We start from the raw sequence: 25,129 nt of genomic DNA on the forward strand, positions 1-25,129 counted from the left end.
GAGTTACGTTTTAAGCGTTTGAGACCCCTATGCACTTTCCCGTATGCATTCCTTTGCCTTGATCCACCTGGCTCCCTTTTCCTCTTCACCACCCTGTTTTTCATGCCATTCATTGTGCTGTGCTGCCAAGCTAAACTAACAAACCCACCTAACCTACCCACTGCAAGCTTCTCTTCCACACACAGTGCTCTGTGTGTTTAGATGCATTGACGTCAGGGCTGACGCACGGCAGCCTGGGATGTCCGCCGCCATCAAAGGCCTGTGTGCCAGGCCTTGAACAGAGGTATTATTGGCCAGCAGAGGGAAGAGATAGACAAAAAGAATAGGATGGGAAGGGAGGAGAGGAATGGGGAGTTTTTGAATAAACCACAGAATATCATGTGGTTGTTGTTTGCTCTGTGGGACACGTAGAGTAGGACGTGCTTGTGTGTGAGGAACAGTAATCCGCAAAAATTGAATTTTTGTGAGCTGAAGATGCTTCACCTTTAATCCATAAGGTTTTGTCAGTTCTATAACATAGGAGTGGGGGTTCAAGCCAAATATTGATAGTATCGGTTATATTGAAGGGTAGTGTCAGCTTTGAATGGTTACTTGTATATGTTTGGTTTATGTTTTCAACTTTTTTTTGTTCTGTTGTTTATAGTGTTACACTGTACTGTATTTATATATTGTCATATCATATATAAATGCTTTATAAAAAAAAGTCACCTCAGGGAATGAGTCCTTGGACACAAAAAAGCCAATATAAATGGGAATAATTGTATTAGTTTGCTGATATTGCCACGTTGTCTGCTATTATTGTATTTATATCTTGTTGAATTATAAATTTGTGGATAAAATTATTATTTTTTGTTTGCCTGAAATCCTTGTCCTGCATACAGTCAAGTTTAATGAAGTTAAATGTGCATTTATCCACTTTGTTTGTCATTTCTGATTATTTTACAATGTTTTCTTGTTTTCCGCATGTAAAACTACAATTATTCTCAATAACATTATTTTTTTTTCGATTATACCCTATGGGAAAAGTTGCTTTGATTGTCGTACATTTAGTTTTTTTCCAAAAAAGTACATACAGTACTGTAAACATCTGACCGCACTGGAATAAAGTCATCAACAATCGACTGCAGCAACACTACAATACCGACATAGATTGGTACACTAATTTCTTTTTTAATAACATATACCAATTTCAACAATATTGAGCTATATATTTCATGAATTGCTCACTCTATAAACGGCATCTATTTGTGGATTCTACAACATTTCAGTCAGATTTTTTATTCCAGTATTTATTTCATCTTTAATATGTTTCATTGTTTGTTTTAATTATTTATATTTTTACTTTTAACTGGATGTTTTTAAACATCTTTTATATTCTTCTGTAGTCCCTTTTTTTTTACTCCTATTTGCTTATTTTGCTTGTATTTTTTCCCCAACATTCCTGAGAGTACACCCCTCATATTTGATGATATCTTTTCACGGACAACATTGAAAAAAAATGACGTACGATGTAAAGTAGTCAGTGTACAGCTTGTGTAACAGTGTAAATGTACTCATGACGCATCCATGTCCATTGTGCAAAAATGTCTAAAAAAACTCAAAAGTGAGAACACCCCGAAGGGAAAATTGAACCCGGTTTGTTATTTTGCCTCCCTGGTGTCATGTGTGTCAAGTACAGTCGTACAGTACTGTGACTTCCTGCTAGATGTAATCATGTGATGCTCCCTAATGTAAGCATATCCAAAACCATGAAGTGTACATGAACAAAGAAACATCAAGACTGCTCATTTAGTTCTTCTGTCCAGACTTTTATAATACAGTATATATTATTATAATATGATAATATAATATATATTCATTATATTATATTATATTATGTTGTGTTGTGTTGTGTTGTGTTGTGTTGTGTTGTGCTGTGCTGTGCTGTGCTGTATTGTATTGTATTATACATTATATTGTATTGTATTACATTATATTATATTATATTATATTATATTACATTACATTATATTATAATATATTATATTATATTATATTATTACATTACATTATATTATATTATATTATATTATATTATATTATATTATATTATATTATATTATATTATATTATATTATATGATATGATATGATATCATATGATATGATATGATATGGCCCCCCCATACTCTCCAAAAACCCCACTGTTGATGTAGGAACTAGGATCATTGATTCCACCCACTACCTTAGAGTCATTTAATTTGTGTTTTATGAGGCTTTATTAAGGTGGTGCGGGTTGTCATGAAATAAAAGGGAATTAAATAACTAAAAAGGCCATTAAATATATAAATTGGTCATGAATTTACCATAATATGGCATATAGTGAATGGTATCTTTGATTTTTTAAAATGTTTTTGTATATTATTATTACTCACTACATATTTTAATTTCTTCTTATTATTTTTTTTTTAATAATTGTCTTAAATTTTAGTACAAAAAAAACAGGTTTTATTTATTAGATGTGCATCAACCATCTAATGCCGTTGAGTGCCCTCTGGTGGTCAGCATATAGAATACAACCCAATTCATATCAAGGAAGACATGCTTTGTAACCGTATGATCCACAGATCGTAAAAGAGCGAAAGACCAAAACTAATGTGTGAACTTAGAATCAAGCGGTCCCATGATGCTCATTTAGATGTTTTCTTTCATCATTGTGGCTCACATGCGCTGGTAGTGTAGTGCCTGTTGCATTTCATGCAGTGTGTGTGGGTTCAGTTCCCAGCCAGAGCCCCTGCTGCACCCATTCACTGGAGTGCTCCAATACCAGAGTAAATGGGGAGGTCTGTGTCAGGAAGGGCCTGTCGTGCAACAACTAAACCAATCACGTACTTGTTGTGGGAGGAGTCAGGCACTACATCATTCTGCCTTTAATCTTTAGGACATTTTATGGTATTTCTCAACAGATTAGAACCAATTACATTAAAATCAGTAGAGTCAAAGGTTGTTGCGTTTTGTATGGCTGACTTGGACACATCATCCATGCATCCCAACATTCACGGGTGGAGGTGTGAAGATTGAGAAAATCTTGGTCAAAGAGGTTCCTGTGCTGGCACTCACAGACTTAGGGGCTGAATGGTAATTTTTGGGATTTGTAACAATTTACCCACCTTGCCTCCAGTGCAGCTCACACTAGTGTATAAATTTATTTATTTATCTGTATTATTTACTTGTATTAATGTCTCGTCTGTTGTTGTTGCTTAATTTATTGGTATATATGTTTATGTGTTTATGTTTCTTATGTTCTTATTCTTTCATTTGTTTTCTTTCTTTTCTTGGGAGAATGAACAGAATAAAATTTTCATTGCATGGTATAACTGCTGTTGTACTATGCACATGACAATAAAACTCTCTTGAATCTTGAATCTTGAAATAATGCTTGGTGGTGGTTGGAGAGGCCATTGACACGAATTGGCAGCGGCGTTTCCGTTCGAGGACCCCAAGGCAGTTATGGATACTGATTTAACTCACCACCACCAGTGTGTGACTGTGGAGTAAATGAATAATGGGTTCTCACTTTGGGTGTTTAAAAAGGTGCAATATAAACACAGTCTATTAGACAGAAAGCATTACCCACCAAATTTCTGGTAACCACACTGAAACTATTCATTTATTGCTACGTCTTCATATTCTGGTCCCCAAGTTCTGGGTCTTACCTGGCTGCAGATCCATAATCAACAAATTAACTTGGTCAGGCTGGCCATTACTAGCTGGAGTGTCCACGGCCACTCACATTCCTTGTGGTCTTCTTCTCCATGGACTTGTCCTCGGTTTCCGTTCACTATAATGACCTGTTCGAGCTTTTTCAGTAAAGGATGTTGCCTTATCTTAAAGGCCACCAAGACCGAGGGACTGTGCCATTGACCAACTTGCGGGATCTAAATTGCCTAGCTCCAAGTTATATAACAAGACAAAGCTCGAAAACCCGTCTTTGGAAGAATACATATCTACATCTCTAGCAGCCAGCCTTGTCTGTCTTCTTCCTCCCCAGTGGGCGTTGGTATCTTCTTTGTAGAAAAGAAGGACAAGTCATTGCGGCCTCAACTCCAGCATTTATCTCGACACTGGTCAGGAAGCAGACAAGCAGTTCTTCAACAAGGTGCAATTTTTGTCTACAGAAGACCTCAAACTGGGACCCTCCAGTTCCATAGCTCAAGTCCTTGTGGACTGGACTACTGCGACCCAGCCTAATCCGTCTTTGAAATGTACTGTTAAGGTTGACGGCTCCAACTTTGGTGTTGGTGTCATGGTCTCCCTGAGGTCAGATGCATCCATGCACCTTCTTCTCCCATCATCTGAGTCTAGCCGAGCATTAACTACAATGATGGTAATTGAGAGGTCCTGGCTGCTCCACCCAACCTTTCTCCTTTTGGACGAATCACAAGAACCTAGTTTATCTCTGCTCTGCTCAAGGGCTCAACTCTTGCCAGGCACGGTTTTCTTCGCCAGATTCAGTTTCAAGCTTACATATTGCCTAGGCTACAGGAACGGCAAACCAGATGCCCGGTCCAAACAGTGTTCTCTGCAACCTGATTAACCAGCTAGGACAGTTTTACCAGTGGCCTGGGTTCTTGGTGGTTCCAGTAGGAACTGGATGAAAAAGTCCTGCATCCTCTCAAGGAACAGCCGCTCAAAAATGTCCTCCAGGTCTCCTCTATTTGTTCCATGAACTCTGGATGGAGGTTGTTCAGTGGCACCCATTCATCCAAAGTCACTACTCGGATATTGTTCCTTCCTTCTTGCTTTTGGTGGGCCTGACTTTGTTTCTGGTCTGCCTCCATTACTCTGTAACATTGTCCTGATAACCCTTGTAGACTGCTTCTCTAAGATGGCACACTTCACCCCCTGCCGAAGGAACAGCCGCTCAAAAATGTCCTCCAGGTCTCCTCTAGTGTTCCATGAACTCTGGATGGAGGTTGTTCAGTGGGCCCATTCATCCAAAGTCACTAACCGGATATTGTTCCTTCCTTCTTGCTTTTGGTGGGCCTGACTTTGTTTCTGGTCTGCCTCCATTGCTCTGTAACATTGTCAAGATAACCCTTGTAGACTGCTTCTCTAAGATGCCACACTTCACCCCCTGCCGAAGGAACAGCCGCTCAAAAATGTCCTCCAGGTCTCCTCTAGTGTTCCATGAACTCTGGATGGAGGTTGTTCAGTGGGCCCATTCATCCAAAGTCACTAACCGGATATTGTTCCTTCCTTCTTGCTTTTGGTGGGCTTGCTTTCAGGCTTAACTCAAAGAGTCACCTGGTCTTCCATGTTTTCCTGCTCAAGCGTTACCCGATTGTCCTCCTCATCTGTGACTCATCAACAACCAGCCTGCTTACACAGTCAGAGGCATTTTAGACATGAAGAGAAGAGGTAGGGGTTAGGGGCTTTCTGGGACTTGATCTTGTATGGTCTCTGCTCAGGGACTTCTAGAGGCACCATCCTGACAAACCAAGTAAACCACCATGCGGCGTCTATTGGGTACTACTTTTGTTTTGTTATCCGTGGGCCATTTTCTGTTTGTTGTTCCTTTTCGTGTATGTTGCAGGTGGACATCATTGGTAATCGACAAAGATATGCGTCTACACCAGGAAGACACCTGATTGCTCACCTGATTGCTCCTTCAGTTCTGCACCACCCATTGCCTTGACGCATTCAAATTCAACGCACTTCGCCAGCGGTTTTCCTGCTAGGTTTTGTTTCCTACTTTTTTTACTTATTTACTTACTTTCCTGTTAGCTCTTTTGCCATCTTTCTCGGTTGCCTTATTGCTCTTATGTCTTTATGGTCGAGTTTTATACTGGTTATTAGGATCCAACGGAATTTATCACACTACTTACCTGTTTGTAGTCAGCACACTTGCCAAAGCGCCATTAGACGCCAATTCTCTCTGAAAGGTCTATATTTAATTGTCAGTAAAAATGTGTACTTTTCAGTGCTGTCTTCAGGGTTCAAGCACAATGTTAAGTAGCTGTCGTTTACGGGAAGACGACATAGAGTTGGTTCAGCTTTGAAGCACAATGAACAGTAGCACTGGTGCTACATACAGTGGTGTGGGGCCACCAATATATACAGTAACTCGCCAGTGCTGTTGCACAAAAGCACTACTGGTCCAATATCGACACATCCCTGACGTCTTTGTAAAGTCACTTAAGTCAAATGCTAACAGTATCGATACCATGGACGGCATCGATATTATCAGATCGATACTATCATGATGAGATCTTCTGTTTGTTTCACAAATGTGTTTTTTGTTGTGTTGTTTATATTGTGACCTTGTAAATATTGTTATATACAAGCTCAGAGAATAAGTTATTGGACACAGGAGGACAAAAATAGACAGTAGTATTTTTTTTCTTTTGTTTTGCTGTTTGTTTGAAATAAAAGGGAATAAGGGAGTAATTGTATTATTTTGTTGATATTCATACATTGTCTGCTGAACAGTAGCCTGGTAGTTAACATGTTGGCCACACAGTCAAAAGATCTGAAAGATCTGGGTTCGAATCTCCGTTGGGCATTTCTGTGTGGAGTTAGCATGTTCTCATGGTGCGTGCGTGGGGTTTCTCTGGTTTCCTCCCACATTGTCAACGCTGTCGCCCAGACGAGGACCAATCAGCGGGAGTTTCATTGATCGACCAATGAGCGGTTAGGATGCTAATCAATACGCTATACTTTTTCCCGGATTTATTTGACATTTCTAAAAAGAAAAAAAAAAAGAATATAGAGATATTAAAAAAGCAGCGGCTTGGGAACTCGTGGGCGCCAGAGTAAGCATATCACGTTTACATTAATTTACACAGACATTTATGTAAGTTTATTTCAATACTTGCAAGATCCGGTACGAGCAAGAGTCCTCGATCAACACCGGCCGCGTTGCCACCCCCCTACTTTGATGTCCCCAAATTCCCTCCACATTCGACAGCCAATCAGACCGTGAGAAACTCGTACAATTCGCTCTGGATGTGAATGCGTAGCTCACCTGTGTAGCTGGTCACAACCGCTTGTCGCCTCCCGTGTGCATGGTTTCATACGCGATGGCGATTAATTTCGCCAGTCGTGGTCGTTTGTCGCCTCCCCTGTGTGGCGCCCATTAATCTCATGTCATCTCTCAAAGGCACATGCCACTACATAGCTAATTCCAAATTATTTTACATATTTGAAGGTTTTTAACAAAAGTAACGCAGTAATTTCCCTGGAAACTAATTACATTTATGAAGGGGTAATTCTGTTACAAATTCAATTACTTTTGGGGAAAATAATTCATAACTATAATTAATTATTTAGTTTTAAAGTAATTTGTTGTGCTTTTTACATTGTTAGTTCATTATTTTTTGCCTCAAATATTTGTCGTTTGTTTTTTTTTTTTTGCTTATAATCATGACCAACATATTAAAAGGTAAAATCACAAAATCATCAGATCATTGATCTTAAACATTTTGAAGTATCTATCTCTATCAGAATATGTATCACTATCTGCATACTAGTCCTGTATTTACTTGGTATAGGGTATTAGGTCAATACCAAATTCGCCCAATTCTAGTTCAGATTAAGTATTTTTTTTAAATTAAAAGCATAAATGTTGATTTGGAATTTTTAAATAAGTATGGCGTTCCATGCCATTATCTTGACACCATCAGTAGCTGTCACCATACAGTGCAGTAACGCCATGAGCCAACAGAGGGCGCTAACAAAATAATAAGAGCGGATTCAGATGCTTATTCCATCGCGAAGAAGGCCGAGCAAACACAAGCTCAAGCTAACAGTAACAACGAGTTGCTAACCGATTTGCGATACTTGACAGAACGTGAAAAGTCAAACATCAGCCCGGGCTACTCGGTTGACGTTACCGCTGCAAGCGGGCCATGCAGCTCTCCAAAAGGTAATGAGCCGGAAAGCCTCGCGTTCTCGGCTCAGCGGTGCCCACAAACTGCAGCCACACCGGAATGACTGGCAACCCAGGTTGGTGCTCCGTGTCGGGGGTGGTTGATGAAAATAAACCGCTGTTTGTTTCAGGGCCTGTACCGTTGTGGTCGTCGTAGCCACACGGAAGGGGAACTTGTATTTACCCTCTTATTCATCCGATTCAACACCAAAACGCGGCCTTGTGTTGCCGCTTCGGGAACCTAACGTCGTCATTTGCCCGTCACTTATGTAGTTTCGGGCGGTGTATGCGCGCCTTAGCACCCGTGGTTGACTTGTGGGGGAATGACGCTAAAGCTAGCTTGCTTTAAGCATTCCACCTGCTACAACTTCATTTTTGACAGCCGTGGTGCAAAATCTAACCGCAAAAAGCACGCTAACGTGTCACGAATTTTGACCAAAAAAATGCTTCTTTGTGTAGCGTTGTGTAGCATACCTGCTTCGGTATGCATTGATTTATGTTCTACAGAATTCTAACATGAATGCATTTGGGTTTTTTTTTCTCCTCCAAAATATATTCCCACCGTGAGGTGTTTTTCCGAAGACAAGTGTGCCATGTGTTCGGTTGTGTTGAAGGCCCAAGGCATTGTCATCATTTTCATTTCCATGAAAACGGATCCTTTTTCATGAGGACGCTTTTACTTTCGTTACATCCACTCATCTTTTTAGGTTCCCTTTTCATTTGTCACCATTTAAAGTGTCCTGCTGAGTAACATGGAGCTAATTACGTATGACCATGTGGGAACAAGACTCGCTATGCTATTTGCGACAACTTCCCTCTGTAACGTTATTAATATGTATAGCTGCTTATAGAAACTTTTGGGTACGCACACACAAAATGGACTACTTTGTGTTGGGTTTATTGGCATGTTTAGCAATATCATCGTTGGCATCATAACAAAAGTTGACACGCATATTCCGGTGTTTCCCCACAAGACTGCAAAAATATCTGAGGGTTGGCTTGGGAAGTGACTTCGTCATTGAATTTGTATAATTGTAAATGAAGCAAAAGTCAGTGTTTGTGTGTGGACGGGTATAACTGAGCTTCTCTTTTTGGTATGTGTCATAAGAAACAATAAAACCCTAGTTAACGAGAGGACATTATAAGTTGTTGGTGTTGGTTTCATTATGTGCAGCGGCCAAAGCACATGCCTAACAAAAACATTCCATGTAGATGTACCCAGCATGTCTTGCGGGCACTTTGTAACAATTAAAGCCTGTTTGTTGTTAGTGCTTAGTCTTTGTTACCCACATGGGATGGTATTTAGTTGTGTTAATCGCACCATGAGTAAGACTGCTCTGTTTGATGGCCGTCTGTACGTTTGCACTTTTTCAAGAAAGTTGTAGGCCTGCTTCTGACTACGCTGTATGAATTATTATGCCATTTGCTGGACGGAGTTGTAGCGACATGCCATTCAGACAAATCGTTGCACTGTAATGTGAGCAGATGGCGCCAAATCAACAAACAAATTGCGGTCCAAAATGAATTGTGGCGGGCCGCCACAATTAAATGAAGGTATGGGAAACACTGCAGCTCTTCCAAAAATTGTGAGTAAGATTTTATCGGGATTCCGCTGAGCATCACTTTTTTTTTTTTTTTTTTTTTTGCAGCTTTTAAACTAGTAATAGTATCTGATCCCCTGCCGATTTTGAAAGTGAAACCCCTTACAAAGACATGAACAGTCCACAATTTTATTGTAACAGAGAGACAGAAAATAAATTCAGAAAAAAACATGAACTAAAGGTTATAAATATAATTTTATCCCCAAACATGTGACTTAATCGGTGGCTTCATGTACTCTTAGCTGCGAAGCAGCCCCAACGCACAATGTTTCCACCTCCACGTTTGATAGTCGGGATGGCATTCTTGGGCTCATATTCGGCATTTCTTCTGCCTCCAGACACGTCGACTCGATGCCAAAGACCTCCACTTTGGTCTCATGTGACCACATCACGTTCTCCCAAGCTGTCAGTCCATGACAGCAGTGTGTGTTCCGAATTGTTTTCTTGGTGAATGTGGCCCCAACTCCCTTGCGATCATTAACCAGCCCCTCCCTTGTAACCCTTGTAACACACCTTTCTTACCCCGCGAGGTGAAATCTTGCATGGCGCTCCAGAGCGAGGCTGATTGACTGTTATCTTGTATTTTGTCTAGAGATGCAACAACAAATGGATGATTTATCGATTATGCAACTAATCAACCATTTTAATGTTCAATTAATGTTTTTTTTTATATTTTAAAATGTAAATCTCTGATTTCAGCCTCTCACATGTGAATATTTTTTTTTTTTTTTTTTACATTTCCTTAGTCATCCATTAAAGCGGGCCTATTATCAAAACAAGATATCGATGATCAACAGTTTTGCCTCATTTCTGATATGTTGCTAACAAAACCACTAATAGTTTGTGTTTGGTTCATGTTGATTTGGTCCATTTAGTGCCTAACTGATTACTCGATTCATCAAAACAACAAGCTTCAGATTGATCGATGAAGAAAATCATTGTTAGTTTCAGCCCCAATGCTACAATTTCTAAGTTATTGCGCCAATATCGGTCTCTTTCTCACCAACCTCCTTCCTAATGGGCAGTCTTGTGCAATCATATCCCTGAGGTCCTTTGACAACTCATTGGTCTTGAATGGAAGTGGCTGTTACTGTGACACTTGTTTTTTTTGGGAGGGGGTTGTTTTTTTTTGCCACATAACGAGTTGTTTAAAGTACTTTCCTAAAGGATAGGACCTATTTGTGTCCTTCATGGGTTCGTGACCGGTCTGTGGGGGTCAAACTGCTCGCTGATTGATTGATTGGGCATCAAATAATTATTTCCATCAACCAAATATATTTTTTTTTACATTCTGTCTCTCTGTTAAAACAAACCTTGCATGAAAATTCTGGCCTGTTCATATCTTTGTGAGGCAGTCAGCTTACAAAATAAGCAGAGGATCAATTGCATGGAGCAACCTGGCGGCGCCGGATGGACCTAAACATAATGCCCCCCCCCCCACTGTACAGCCGTCCCTCACTACATTGCGGTCCCTCACTCTTATCGCAGTTTTTAAAAAATGTATGAATAAATTATCCCTGCTTTGTGATTGACTATGGCCATTATTAGTCAAAAAATATTGAAAGACAAGTCATGTAGTTTCCTGGCCACTAGGCGTCAGTAATGACACAAAACATTGAAATATGACATTACGTCACATTACTGTCACGCTGCGTGTAATCAGCCATGGCTCGATAAAGTGAAAATATGTTCTCCTAATATGTGTCGAAGTGGTAGGTTTTTGCCTTCTTTGTCTTTCTTCTCCACTCTGTTTGAAACCCTTTCTAAAGTTCAGAATAAATAAATTGGAGGCTAACTTGTTGGCTCGCTAGCATGCTGTGCAGCCACGGCCATCACTTGTGTCCATGCACATTAGCAATGTGGTGTAAACAAAGAATAATAGGTGCGTAAATATGACTGTAGGGGTGTTATTTCATGTCTACAGGGCTCTAATAATGGTACAAACCATACCATACCATTATTACCACATCTAGCGAGATTGTTTATTTATCGCGCGGTTAATTGGTTTATTAAGGCCTAATCGGTATTTACATTTACATATGTTTTGTAAAATAGAAAAATAACCGAAAAATGTTGTTTATAGTGCCTTTTTTTATAAAGGGAATTACAGAGGATTTTGCTGCAGTCTGTGGATGTTTTTTCATCAGTGATATTGCAGTGATTTTGGGCGCAGCTGCCCGAATTGGTTCATATTGATTATAGTTTCTACAACACTCAATGGACTGCAGTTTTGAACCTTTCCTCACTGCTTATTAGAGATGGCGCCCTGCACACAACATATTGTCATCTACCGTTTTTTTCCATTGGTATAGCTGATTTAGTATTTGTGGAACAATTTTGTGGTTTGTAGTCTTTTTGTTTGTTTGTTTGTTTTTTTTTTTTTAGTGTCACAAGCAAGATGGAGCCGCCTGTGAGTTCTTTCACTTTACGAGTGACACCTGCTTTCTTGTTAGTGTCCAAAAGTGACCAACAAGACCAGCAAGTCGCTTTTTTTTTTTTTTTTTTTGAAAAACAGAATTTAGAGCGTTCTGAATCCTCACTAAATATAGCGACGCTCTGTCTGTGTTGTCTCTATTCTTTGGCAGACCTGGTCCATGAGGTGTGTTACGATGTTAAGAAGCCGAGTTACGTTGCCATCTACTTTACCGAGTTGTAACGGCAAGCTACATTCCCAGACAGTTCCATTTTATAATGTCGAAGGACGAACAGGGAGCGGCACATCTGTACAGTATGTGGCAGTTCAAATTTGTTTGTGGGGGGGCCACCACAAATTAATGAATGTACATGAAACACTGGTAATATAAGTCAAACAATATATCGATCACCAGATGGGAGCACTAATAGTGCTAATATAATACAGTATATGATGCTTCCATATTATGTGCCTTCTGCAATGCGTCTTTTTTATGCAGTACACAGCATTTGCAATTGTATTTCTAATTGCCTTGGTTTACATGGACATAAATAAGCCCAATACGGTCATCGTTAAATGTTATGGCTGTGACTCACTAACTTTGCTCCTCCTATAGCAGTATCATCAATATCACCACATCATATTTAAAACACAAACACAGCAGCCCAGTCCTGGAATGAGTGTGTTTTGTTTTGTTTTGGTATTCCTCTTGTCTTGTGCGTGAATGCTACGTAAATTTGACCTCGCTGTTTGCACATTATAGTCTTTCTCATGTCTGCGTTCATCCTTTCATCCAGAGTTGATAGCGTATCATCCTTCGAGGACGGCGTGAGGTCCGGAGAGCTCGGCTTTGCAACATTTTCGGAGACATTGCCTTCCAGCTTGGCAGAACAGCCAGTGGTGACCAGCGATGCCTTTGTTGTTGCAGATGAACTTCAGGAAGAGGGTGAGTCCTCTGCTGTTTTTTAGACTTTCTTTCCTAAAAAGATCAAACGACACACAAATTTACTCCCAAGAATCCAAATCAAAATGTGGACAAATGGAGGAAGACATTGTCAACAAACTGCCATAAATTAAAGTTGTCCTTATGCCTCTGGCCAAAGTCACAAGTACATGTGTAAGCAGTGGCTATTTTTGGTTTTGCTTATGTTGATAACCACATATGTCAACGTGAATCAGACAGTCCGAGGGGCGTCGACCTACTGTGCAGTGCTTTAGTCGAACATGTTTTCTGTTCCTCAGGTGGACATGAAGCTGGTCAAGGTGTCAGTGATACTACTTTTGGTTGGAAGTCGCTGGGGCAAGAGTTGAGGCCAAATGATGTGACAGCGGATTTGAACCCTTTTCAGCATGGAAACCGTGCTTTAGCTTCAAAGGACATGAGGAAATCGCAGGGTGAGCTCTCCTAGGAGAATATTGATGCGATACAGTGTGTCGTTTTCAGTCGCAGTATTAAAATGAAGATAAAAAGATAAAACTTGTTAATTTCATGAAATAAATGTTTACATTGGTAACCGGAACACTTATACTGTCTAATGCGAGTAGAACCATGTCTGTCTTCACTCTGCAGCAGATATTGATCCTTTTCTTTGTATGTGTCTTCTCATGTTGATGTGCTTTTTTAGACAGAGGGATGGCTCACTCGGATGAGTCTCGGTTGGCCAACCTCCTGCGGCGAATCTCTAGGGAGGATGATCGTGACCGCAGGTTGACTACCCTCAAGCAGTTGAAGGAATTCATCAGCCACAGCGAAAACAAAGTGGTCAGTGTAAAACATCATCCTCAGTTTAAAAAAATAAATAAATAAATGCATCGCGTTTAGAAATGCTAATCGTTTCAATTTTGTTCTCCTACAGACATTGGTCAAACAGTTGGACACCATCCTCAGCACATTGAATGATATTTTGAATGAGAGGTAAGTGTTTTTTTCTTATGTGTTCCAGTAACAGTCATCTGATTATGTCAGTGGTTGTCTGTGCCAATGATTCAGTGTGTGCAAGTGTGTCGCAGAGAAATTAATACGTTTTTCTTAGGCGATCCGAATGATCAGTTCACTAAAAATCAGGCAGAACAATTAAATGTTCTCACACTAGATGGCGGAAGGAACATACTATATTTTCCAGAGTATAAATCACACTTTTTTTTTTATTTTCATAGTTTGGCTGGTCCTGGGACTTATACTCAGGTATAACTTATATAGCAAAAAAAAAAAAAAAAAAAAAAAAAAAATATATATATATATATATATATATATATATATATAAAATGAATAACTTAATGTTAGTTCATCCTGACTGACATGAACCAAGGAGTGAACATTAACATCGACAGCCGCGAGAGGGGGCTTTAGCCTTGTGACAACTATGTGCTGCTCCTGTACCCCTGGAAAAAAAACTACAAAAACATTAATTTAAAGACATCTGAGACCTCTTCATGACGCAAATACAGCAATTAACCCGTGTAGCCACCTTTTGCTATTCACACAACATATTCAACTATGGCACGCTTGGTGCAATGATATTTTTCTCATGTAAAAGATGTGCCCTGGTTCAACAAAGGTTGGCAAGCACTAGTTTATGCCTGAGTATAGACACAAATGTACCGTAGTTCTACTGGATGTCTACACAACTGCAGTCATAAAACTACATGTTGCTCTACAATGTCAGGTGACTTAATTTGAGCTTTAAATGCCGCTTGTCCACATAGTGTGTTTACAGTGAATTCAGCCTCCTGACAACCTCTCTGTGTTGTTCATTTTTATAGCAGTAAGCTGCTGTGGGAGTTGCGTCAGGATGCAGCAGCCTGCCTGGGTCTGCTCTGCACTGTGCTCAGCTATGAGGCAGAGCGCATCTTCAAGTGGCTTTTCCTCAAGTTTACGTCGAGCAGCCGTGACGAGGTGAAGTTGTTGTACCTGGTGGCGACACAACGTGCTTTGGAGGCCGCCGGGGAGAGAAAAACCTTTTCTCAAGTCATGCAGGTAACCACATACACGAATGTTACGCTCAAGAAGCACTTGGTTCTTTTGTAGGTTATGGGGACAGTTCCGTTAAGAATGACCCTGACAACAGGCATATCGCCAAAATTTAATTTGGTCATCTTTCATGACAACTTGGGCTGTATAACAGAAAGTGCTAATATAACTGTACTTTAATGGCATTACATTTTCTTAACCCAAGCTTAACGCTAGAATGTACTGTAGTTTGAAGAAACGGGAAGCAATTGTTGCTGTGAACTGAGTTACCACCGCAGTACGTTGAGTTGTACGGCGCAATCATGGTCATGGATTTTGTTTCTTTTTTGTTTTGTTTGCTTAACAAGTTAGATTATGGAACTGTACATGCTTACACTTACACAGTTCATGTTCGAAACGGAGCATCTTATTTAATCCTACCTCAGCAATGTGCGTGTTTAACAGGTTCGCACTTATAATAACTTGTGTTTTTTATTTTCACCATTTTGTAATGGGTAGAAAATCTGTAGCAAAAGATACTTTGGGCAGTGAGAATGGAAAAAGAAAAAAAGTGTGATAAATAAGTGTAAGTGACTAGATTAATAAAAGTTGTAAAAAATAGAAAAAAGTAAATAAGGAGATTAAAAGATAAAAGGAGATTAAAGATGAGAGATGAATGAAGTGCATTGCTTGAAGTTGTTGAATACAGCATAGTCGTCCCCCCCCACACCGTGCCATCACAGTTTTTCAAAAATGCATGAATAAATAGCCACTGTTTTGTGGTTGACTGTGTGGCCTATTATTAGTCAGAAAAATGCATATTAAGCAAATTTGATCTATTCTTGGTCTAAATTGGGCATTTTCAAGCATAAAAACAATTTTTTTGGAGGTTTGACTTATCTCACTACAGCAGGGGTCACCCACACGGTGCCCGCGGGCACCAGGTGGCCCCCCACGACCGCATGAGGCGCCCGCAAGCCTGCTTTTCATCCAGGTTTTCAGTTAATAATGTGACAACACTAAAAAGAAATGCATTATGAAATACAAAATATGAGTTGTGCATACCAACGTTTTGTTAATGTTGTGGTAAAACAGGCATATTTAGTTTGTTTGGGTTAAAATAAGCCAATAAATGCCAATAACACAAAAATGAGTAGCTCTCTGCCGTTTTCATTTTGTAAAAGTAGCTCTCACAAGGAAAAAGGTTGGAGACCACTGCACTACAGGCACAATAATAAAGCAGGGTACCGTTGCGGCCGCACTCCAGCTAAAATCCAACTCTGAATCCCCAACATGGCTTCAACATGTCCGGAAGAGACCTATTGAAACACACACGAGCGCTGGTGTTGTTTGTCTTTAAATGGCTTAAGTTCTTTGATTCTGTTTACTATATTGGGTAATAGGAGTGTAAAGGTGACGGTCTTATTTCATGTATAGATGGCTCTAATAACAATATACTGTAAACCGTATGTAGAAGGCTGTAAACAATATGAAAATATTTGATGTGTAAATACGGAATCCTACTTTGCGGAAATTCATTTATCGTAGTGTGGTTTGGAACAAATTAAGCGTGATGAAGGAGGGATTACTGTATATTCTTCTGCTGTGAAAATGAATAATTTATCATTTATGGTCAGATCTGAATGTTTGTCGCTGGTGCTTCAGCCCGTTTTTGTGCCATCCCTGAATGGCACACCAATGTGTTACTGCTGTTTTCCTTTCCTCACTTTAAGCATTCACATTTTGAGTCGTGCTTTTTATTTTTGTTGCGCGAAGTGGTCGTTGCTACATGTGCGGATGTACTTGCGATTTACTAGATTATTACTTCCAGTCTTCTTTTGAGCCGTTTATTTCTATTTTGCAATTTCGGGGCTATTGTATACCATTGCTCAAATGTACAGTACATGCCATTGAGTGAGAATGCTGTGGCTTCTGACTGTGTGGTTAAACATTGTTTCTATTGAGAAAGGTGGCTGCTATCATAAAGAACTGGCATGCAGCTATTGCATTACAGTCGTTCTCTAAGGTGCACCCTTTTCCAATTTCACGCTGCTTAACGAAAATGGTGATCTTGGCAATACTACAACAGAAACAAACTGACAGATTTTTCATGGAAAATAACCCCTTTGGGTCTCAAAAGTGGTCAAATATGTATGTCGACTTCAGCGGGCACTTTTTACTTCTAACAGCACCACGATGGACCAGGACTTAATGAGTCAGGCAACATAGATGTGTTGTTGAGATAAGCAGGCCCGCTTATGTCAATGTGAAAAATATCAGTGAGAATGTATTGGTTGACTGTCCTATTAAATGCCATAAACAAAATCAGAGTCGCGTGCGTGTGGTTGTCAGTATGGCACCACTGTTGAATTGTAGAATGTGATGATGATCAACTGTATATGGCTAAAATGAACTGTGTGTTCTGTGTGTTTTCTAGCTGGTGATGAGCAACCTCCAGTCCATCTTGGAGAACGTGGACACTCCCGAGCTGCTTTGTCAAAGTGTGAAATGTATTCTTCAGGTGGCTCGCTCCTACCCGCATGTCTTCAGCACCAATTTCCGGGTGAGAGCGTTGGCAGTGGATGTTGATGCTGTGGCATATGCCTGTGATGCACAGGAAAACTGATTACTCATAATGTGCAAAAGCATGCAAACTATAATTGCAGAACTTAATTATCCTCCGCATCATTGGGTGTGTGTGTTGGGTGGATTTTTCTACAGGACACTGTAGATATCTTGGTGGGCTGGCACATTGACCACACTCAGAAGCAGGCACTCACTCAGCAGGTGTCAGGTCAGTGACTTTTTTTTTTTTTTTTTTTTTTTGCAAGGATTGTGACATTTTTACAATGTTGTTTCAAACAAAATCTACTTTAAGGTGCAATGATGCAAGGCACGTATGTGTACTGTATATACCCTATAGGGATGCACAATATTAATATTTTTTCCAATCCGATACTGATAACTTCTAATACTGATACGTTACCTGATTTTGGGGGGGGGGGGGGGGGGGATTAATTTACATTCAACTGTAGTTTGTGCACACCTGGAGGTAAGAACGAGTCAAAGTTGGATTTGACAAACGGTAACTGTAAATTTGTCCTAACTATACAATGACATCACTACTATTGTTATTGTAATATTTTAAAAATTGCAGTCCAAACTGTGTTTTTTTTTTTTTTTTTAGTTATCAATTTTTAATATTTTTTTTTATCAGATTTATCGATTTATGACGTCATATGGACCCGATTATCGGTCCGATAATTATATTGTGCACCGCTAATACTATTCATTGGTTTGTTAACCACTCTGTTGTATTTGTGCATGTACCATAAAGATAACGTAATACTGTCTTGCCTGGTATGTGTTAACAGGCTGGTTGCAGAGTCTGGAGCAGTTCTGGGTGGCAGACTTGACATTTTCCACCACTCTGCTGGGACAGTTCTTGGAGGACATGGAAGCATATGCAGAGGTGAGGTTAAACATGAAATGGATTGGACGTATATTGGTGTCCCGCCAGGGGGAAGACTATGGATTCATATCCATATCGCCATATGTCGCAGTCTTGTTACGATCACATTCAATTTGTTTTCTAAAAGTACATAAGATCTCGACATACGCCAAAAATACTGATTTGGTTATGACCCTCTTTCTCTCAAATTTTATATGATTGCAAAAAAATTGCATTTGAATTTCATTTGAGTAACAGGTGGCAGTAGTGAAGAGAGGCTGGGCAAGAGGACTGATTCCGGATGGAAAGACTGCAGTTATACTAATATTAACCTGATCTGCCACCCACAATGGCAGTCAAATAATGCAGCGGTAATTTGAGTGGGTTATGTGGAGTACAGTCGGCCCTCGTTTATTGTGGTTAATTGGCTTCAGACTCGACTGCGATAAGTGAATTTCCGCAAAGTAGTATTCAATATACTGCATATTTTTTGTAGTTGGAGCACAGAACACTTGTTGATGACTTCCTAAATACTTTTTTAACAATATTAGACCCCTGTAGGCATGAAAGCACACGCCTGTAGTCACCTTTACACTCGTATTATTGTTTGTTTATACCATGTTGCACAAGCTACAGGATCACTGCAGGGACATAAGAGACGGCTGCCGCTAGCATAGCACGCTACTTAAATCCACAATCCTTATGTGAGACATGAACATACAGTACATATTCTTTCTCATCTAAATACATACTGTGCATTCTAAATGTATAAAAACAGACGGATAATTAATGCATGGGACACACCTATTCCGCCTAGAAGGCCACGATTAAAACGGCTCCAAAAACCTTAAACAACGTTTCATCTTTTTATATACATGCTGTGACCGTGTAATAAAAGGCACATTCACGATGACATGTAATACCTACAGTAGTTTGGTCATTTTAAGCATTAACGGAACTTCCTTCCTGGGTGCATTGGTTTCACATAGCAACATAGAAACTAAAGTTTCCAAACTCAAAAACAAAAAACACAGCAGCAGTGGCGGCGTCTCCAATATGTAGTGTTACCTTTCAGTATTTGCCGGAGGCATTGTAAGCACAGCGCTGGCGAGTATGTGGTGAAGCTATCCGGCTAGTAGCTAGCCGGTGTGGTGAGGTGTCAGTACGCCAGTAACATAGTTTTCGGTGTAACAATGTTAATAATAAAAATAACAATGTCGCTGTAGCTTGGTTAATATGCACATGACATATGTCAATGTGGTCATCTTTTTACTTTGTTTTTGAATAAAGTGGAAGTACGAATACATGTTTACCTTTTTTACCTCCATGTCTATGAAGTGGTTTGACTGTGTTCTCTTTTTAGGATTTGAGCCATGTCACGTCAGGCGAGGCACTGGATGAAGACATCCCACCTCCTTCAGTGTCTCTGCCAAAGCTGGCCGCTCTGTTGAGAGTGTTCAGTACAGTGGTTCGCAGTATCGGAGAGCTATTCAGCCCCATCAGAGGACCACCCATCACAGAAGTCTATGTCACTGATGTAAGAGTGGAACTCAGGAAAATCATTTAAGAATCATAACCTATGAAGTCAGTGGGAACCTGAAATGTAAATGTGTATTAAATGTGTAAATGTGTACTTTTCCGATGTTGAGGATATGTTTTCAGATTTTGTCAACTCCGCACAGAAATCAACAAACCTAAAAAAAATTCAAATACATGTAAAATGAAATGTCCACATTTAATTTTTCAGGTTTATTAATTCAAGCCTATTGAATGTATTTTGACTTGGGCTTTCCTGTGCTATTTTTAGGTTCTTAACCGGGTTCTGGCCTGCGTGACCACAGCCAAGCAGGTCCAGTTCTCTGAGCCAGTTCTAACTGCAGCAAATGAGTGTGTGGGTGTCTTACTGGCCAGCATGGAGCCCTGTGGTCAGCTCATGGAGACCGTACTAGCCTATGGCCTGGACCAGCTAAACAGCTGCCGTGCTTGTGGTTCTGACTACAACCTGGCAGTGCTCAGCCTTCTCATTCTGGTATGATCACATTTTATTAGGGATTAGGTAGCTAGTTCCTTGATCAACAACTCTGGAAAATCAATCAAGTAAGGATTAAACAGCTTTTTGTTTAGCGTTCCCTCATTTATCACGGGGGATAGGTTCCCAAAATAGCCTGTAATAAGTGAAATCTGTGAAGTAGCCAACTACATTTTTTTACTTTACTTTACTTTACTTTTTATTATGTTTTAAGGCTGTAAAACTCATCCCCATACACTTTATACACTTTTCTCAGACAGGCAAAAACATTCTCTCACATTTCTCTCTTGTTTAAACACTCTCAAAAGTTCAAAACTTCGTTTGAATTTTAATCAACCTACGGGTCGGACACAGGAAATTATTAAGTCACTCACGCATATTTCACTCCTGTGATTGTGCCTTTTCATCCTGGCGCCGTCCCGCTGTATTGTAGCGTTTTTGTGTCCTTGTTAAAACATTGCTGCAGTACTCTTGATGTTACAGTCCTCCTCCTTCAAACCGAAGATTAATTTATGAGCCAGCAAGCTAGCGATGGCACAGGAGACACGGCAGGGCGGCACGAAGATTGATTGACAATGGTCTACTCCCAGTCAGGACGCATAAAACAATGGGTAGTGCAGGCAGAGGGACGAGAGACACTCAACTTCCCACAATACAATTCTTCTTAAAGGGCCATAGTTGTCCTGGAACAGCGTTCATACGCAGTAATAAAGAAAAAGCAAGCACTAAAAAAAATCCGCCAAACAGCGAATCCATGAAAGGTGAACCGTGATAGAGCGAGGGAACACTGTAATTCTATTTTTTTGTGTCAAATTTAGACCACATACTTTTACTTGTATACTTGCTCATTTGAACTTTATTGTAAACTTCAGCAGCAGGTGAAATCATCCATAAACACAATGGTCCGGCTCATTTTGTCATGTGTTCCTCAAACAGTTTCCCCTGCAACCTGTTAACTACAGAACCTTTACATAACACTCCTATGGTCACAGATGCTACCTCTGTTCTTTGCTACGACTTAATTCTTGATTTCAGTAGTGTTTCTCACCTTCTTACGTGCAAGTTTCTTTCAAGTATTTTGCACGCAATATAGTCAATAGGGAAAAAAAAAAGCACAGACTGAACACTCAGAAAAACCCAGTGCACTTGAACACTCACTCAGCGCACATTGCTTGAAAGGAGGAAGAAAGAAGACGTTACTGAGCTGTGCATCGTTCTGTGTGTGTTCTTTGAACAAATAAAACCCTCACACACATACATAATAAAGCTGAATAAAGAATGGTCGAAATCTTGTCTATACATAGTGTCCCAACTCTAAAAGAACCGATCTTCCCAGAGACTGAATCACCAACGCCTGGATGCTTTGTTTGGGCAATCTATTCCGTACTCTTAGATCATGCGATAACCGAGACGGTGTACAAAAACGGAGAGCTATTTTTTTTTTTTTGTCATTTTTCGACAAAACCGAGGTTCCTACTGTACATGCATAAACGTATCCTCTTGTGTTGTAGATTGTGGAACAAATCAACACAAAGCTGCCTGCGTCCTTTGTGGAAAAATTGTTGGCACCGGACTCTCAGCTGCTGGAATTGCGCTTCCATCGAGAGAAAGAGGTTTGTAACCATGTTTGTATAGGACATGTTTGATGGCACTGCAGTACAACACTATTAGTTATCATTCTTTTTTTGTATTCTGAACAAGTAAGTTATTAGTGTTAGTTGAAATCATCGGACTTAATCATCTCTATTTTTATAAAAACGCTCTGTCGGCTGAATGGTTTTGAACTTGGCACCTGGCCCCTGTACGCAACAATTATGTACTATAGTAAGAAAGCCAATCAATGACTCAAATAAAAATTGTTGGTGGCTTTATTACTGAATCCATTAAAAAAAAAAAAGTTTTTAACTTCTGTGGGAGATATACAGTATCCTAAAGAATTGGATGACGCTCAGTGGGATACAGTTCAATTTTTTATTAATCGATTTTGTGCGCGCTCCACAGGTGACGTCAGCTGTACATGGAGTGTACCGGGCACTCCTGAGTCTGAAAAACATTCCAACACTTGAAGCAGCTTATAAAATGGTGTTGGGTGAGATGACATGTGCCCTGTTCAACATTCTGGCTACCTTGGAGCCAACTTGTGGGGTCCTGCCGTCCAGTAGCACCTGCCTCAATATCCAGCACCCGGCGTTCACTTCAGTCACCCTTACCCCTGAGAAGGCGCAGTTTATCCTCATCTTCAATCTCAGCACTCTCACCACCATTGGAAACACCAAGAATTCTCTCATTGGGGTAAGCTGCTGTGATAGTCTATCGACATCAGTTGATTTTTTTTTTCCTCCTTATTATGTTATTGTGTTTTACCTGTTTAGATGTGGGCATTGTCTCCTACGGTCTTTGCCCTGCTCAGTCACGATCTGATACTGGTGCACTCAGAGTTGGCCATCTACTACCCTGCCATTCAGTATGCTGTGCTTTACACCCTCTACTCCCATTGTACCAGGTAATACACAAACTTAAAAACCTTCAAAAACCACATATCCACCAAGCAGTACAGGTCAGCTCATCATGCATTTCCCTGAATAGTGCGATATCTGCGGTGGCGACAGTGTAATCTGACAATGATAATGACTAAGGATTTACATGATGATTCTATGACCAATCAAAAGAATGCATTGTGTCTAGCTGCCTCTCACGAGGCACAGCAATAAGTGAAATTCACGAAGTAGCCAACTTTATTTTTTTTTAAATGATTATATATGTTTTAAGGCTGTAAAACCCCTCCCCATACACTTTTCTCAGACAGGCATTAACATTTTCTCACATTTCTGTCTTGTTTAAACACCAAGTTCAAACCTTCGTTTGAATTTTAATGCACAACTTACAAGTTTGGACACAAGAAATTAAGTGACTCACACGTATTACACTCCTCTGATTGTGCCTCTTCGTCCTGGCACCGCTCCGCTGAAGCATTTTTGTATCCTTGTCAGCATTGCAGTACATTAACCGAGACTCCCCCCCCCAATTAAGTAAGACAATTAAGTAAAGAGTTTGGCTTCTCAAACCAATATGCGTTCAAAAGAGTAATACAATTCCATCACAAAAACGCCTTCTCAAAAAAGTAAAACCTCACAAAACGCTCAGCGTTATATTTCTCCCGCCGTATCCCTGCGCACTGTTGCCTGTGCGTTCATGCGTATGTGACGACGACACTCGCATCTTCTTCCGCTGTTTTTTTTTTTTTTTTTTTTTTTTTTTTTGAGAAGGCATTTTTGTGATGCAAATGTATTACTCTTTTGAACGCATATTGTTATGAGAAGCCAAACTCTTTACTTAATTGTCCCGAGCAACTAAGCGGAACTACTTTCTTCATCACAGAAATCTGGCCAGAACTGGACTTAGGAGACAAAGTGGGGGGTGTAAGTCTCTGTTAATAGACTGCAGTGCGGATGGGAATGTCATACAACTTCATGTCAAAAAAATCCAAACTATCCCTTTAAATTGGTTTGATTGAGAGTGCTTTAGCTATGAATCCAGCAGAGGGCGGTGTCTAAGTCAATTCACTCAATTTCCAGCAGGTACAGTACCATGTACCTATGCCTGTTTGTTTAACATGTATATTTATGTGTGTTAAGAGTATCAAAACTAGGCGTTTTAGAGCTTTTTATGGGTGTATCTCTTATTTACAGGGATCTACTATGAATATATGGATATATGATGATAAAGCTGTGGACATTTTTTTTTTAACTGGCCCTGTATCTTCTCTTCCTGTGTGTCTATTAGACATGATCATTTCATCTCATCCAGCTTGTCATCATCGTCTCCTTCCCTGTTTGATGGTGCAGTCATCAGCACTGTCACAACAGCCACCAAGAAACATTTTAGCACTCTACTCAGTCTTTTGGGAGTGCTGCTAGGGAAGGAGCATCTCTACCCCGAAGCCAGGTTTTTTCTTCTCTCTCTCTCTTTCTCTCTATTTTTGAATACACACACACACACACACAAAAAAGCAGCATCGTTTAATATTACACAAATTTAGTAGGTCAGACTCATGGTCATGAGTTGTGTCTTTTTAACAATTCAAAAAAATCATTTAGAGCTCGATTGATTTGATATTGAAATGTAAACCACAACTGACAAGTATGCAAGTATGACAATGGCACACATAGACTGTGTTGATGTTTCAGGAGGCTGCTGCTGACATGGGCTCAGGAAATCTCTTTGCTGATGAAAAAATCGGACACCTACAGCCCTCTTTTCTCCTTGCCCTCTTTCACCAAATTCTGCAAGGGCCTGCTATCGAACGGTGAGCCCAACATGTTCAAAGTGTCTGCTGTCCTTTTTGCAGGCTGACACATTTTATTACATGAAAATCAGTATTTTTTTCCTCTGCCGTCTTTCCCATTAGCTCTGAATGAAGACCAGGGGATATGCCTTCAGACCTGCAACAGCTTACTCATCCTCTCTTCATCATTGTCCTCTGAGCTTCTGCAGAGGTACACACGATCAGGGTTTCCCCTAGGATTTTTTTTGAAGCTGTGGTGGTGGGTTGCATGGGACGGCGGACTGCCGCCGCTGCGTCTGCAATTTTATTTTTTTAAATGACATAGCATGACTTATTAACTTATTTAACTTTTGTCAACATCTAGCACAGCATGAACTGCAAACATTGCAAAACTGTTAAAACTGAGAGCACTGCCAACATTTCAATTGCACTTTATTTACAAAGCACATCTCCGCTCTGTGCTCATTTGTCATGAAATCCAGGCGTCATGTT

General features: G+C 40.1%; 1 protein-coding gene across 1 annotated transcript in view; it reads left to right on the forward strand.

The window, feature by feature from the left end:
- The first annotated feature begins 7,758 nt into the window (after nt 1–7,758).
- The window catches only part of smg1 (SMG1 nonsense mediated mRNA decay associated PI3K related kinase), a 55,098-nt gene continuing 37,727 nt past the window's right edge, over nt 7,759–25,129 (forward strand). Inside the window, exons 1-17 of the mRNA XM_054758356.1 lie at nt 7,759–7,985; nt 12,720–12,868; nt 13,165–13,317; nt 13,548–13,684; nt 13,779–13,837; nt 14,686–14,899; nt 17,310–17,435; nt 17,594–17,666; nt 18,247–18,344; nt 19,687–19,860; nt 20,131–20,352; nt 21,864–21,965; nt 22,354–22,644; nt 22,725–22,855; nt 24,136–24,297; nt 24,540–24,658; nt 24,761–24,848. Coding sequence (XP_054614331.1) covers nt 7,909–7,985; nt 12,720–12,868; nt 13,165–13,317; nt 13,548–13,684; nt 13,779–13,837; nt 14,686–14,899; nt 17,310–17,435; nt 17,594–17,666; nt 18,247–18,344; nt 19,687–19,860; nt 20,131–20,352; nt 21,864–21,965; nt 22,354–22,644; nt 22,725–22,855; nt 24,136–24,297; nt 24,540–24,658; nt 24,761–24,848 — 2,375 coding nt within the window. The 5' untranslated portion in view covers nt 7,759–7,908. The remainder of the gene's footprint in view (nt 7,986–12,719; nt 12,869–13,164; nt 13,318–13,547; nt 13,685–13,778; nt 13,838–14,685; nt 14,900–17,309; nt 17,436–17,593; nt 17,667–18,246; nt 18,345–19,686; nt 19,861–20,130; nt 20,353–21,863; nt 21,966–22,353; nt 22,645–22,724; nt 22,856–24,135; nt 24,298–24,539; nt 24,659–24,760; nt 24,849–25,129) is intronic.

Source organism: Dunckerocampus dactyliophorus, chromosome 18 (assembly GCF_027744805.1).
Source record: "Dunckerocampus dactyliophorus isolate RoL2022-P2 chromosome 18, RoL_Ddac_1.1, whole genome shotgun sequence".
Lineage (NCBI taxonomy): Eukaryota > Metazoa > Chordata > Actinopteri > Syngnathiformes > Syngnathidae > Dunckerocampus > Dunckerocampus dactyliophorus.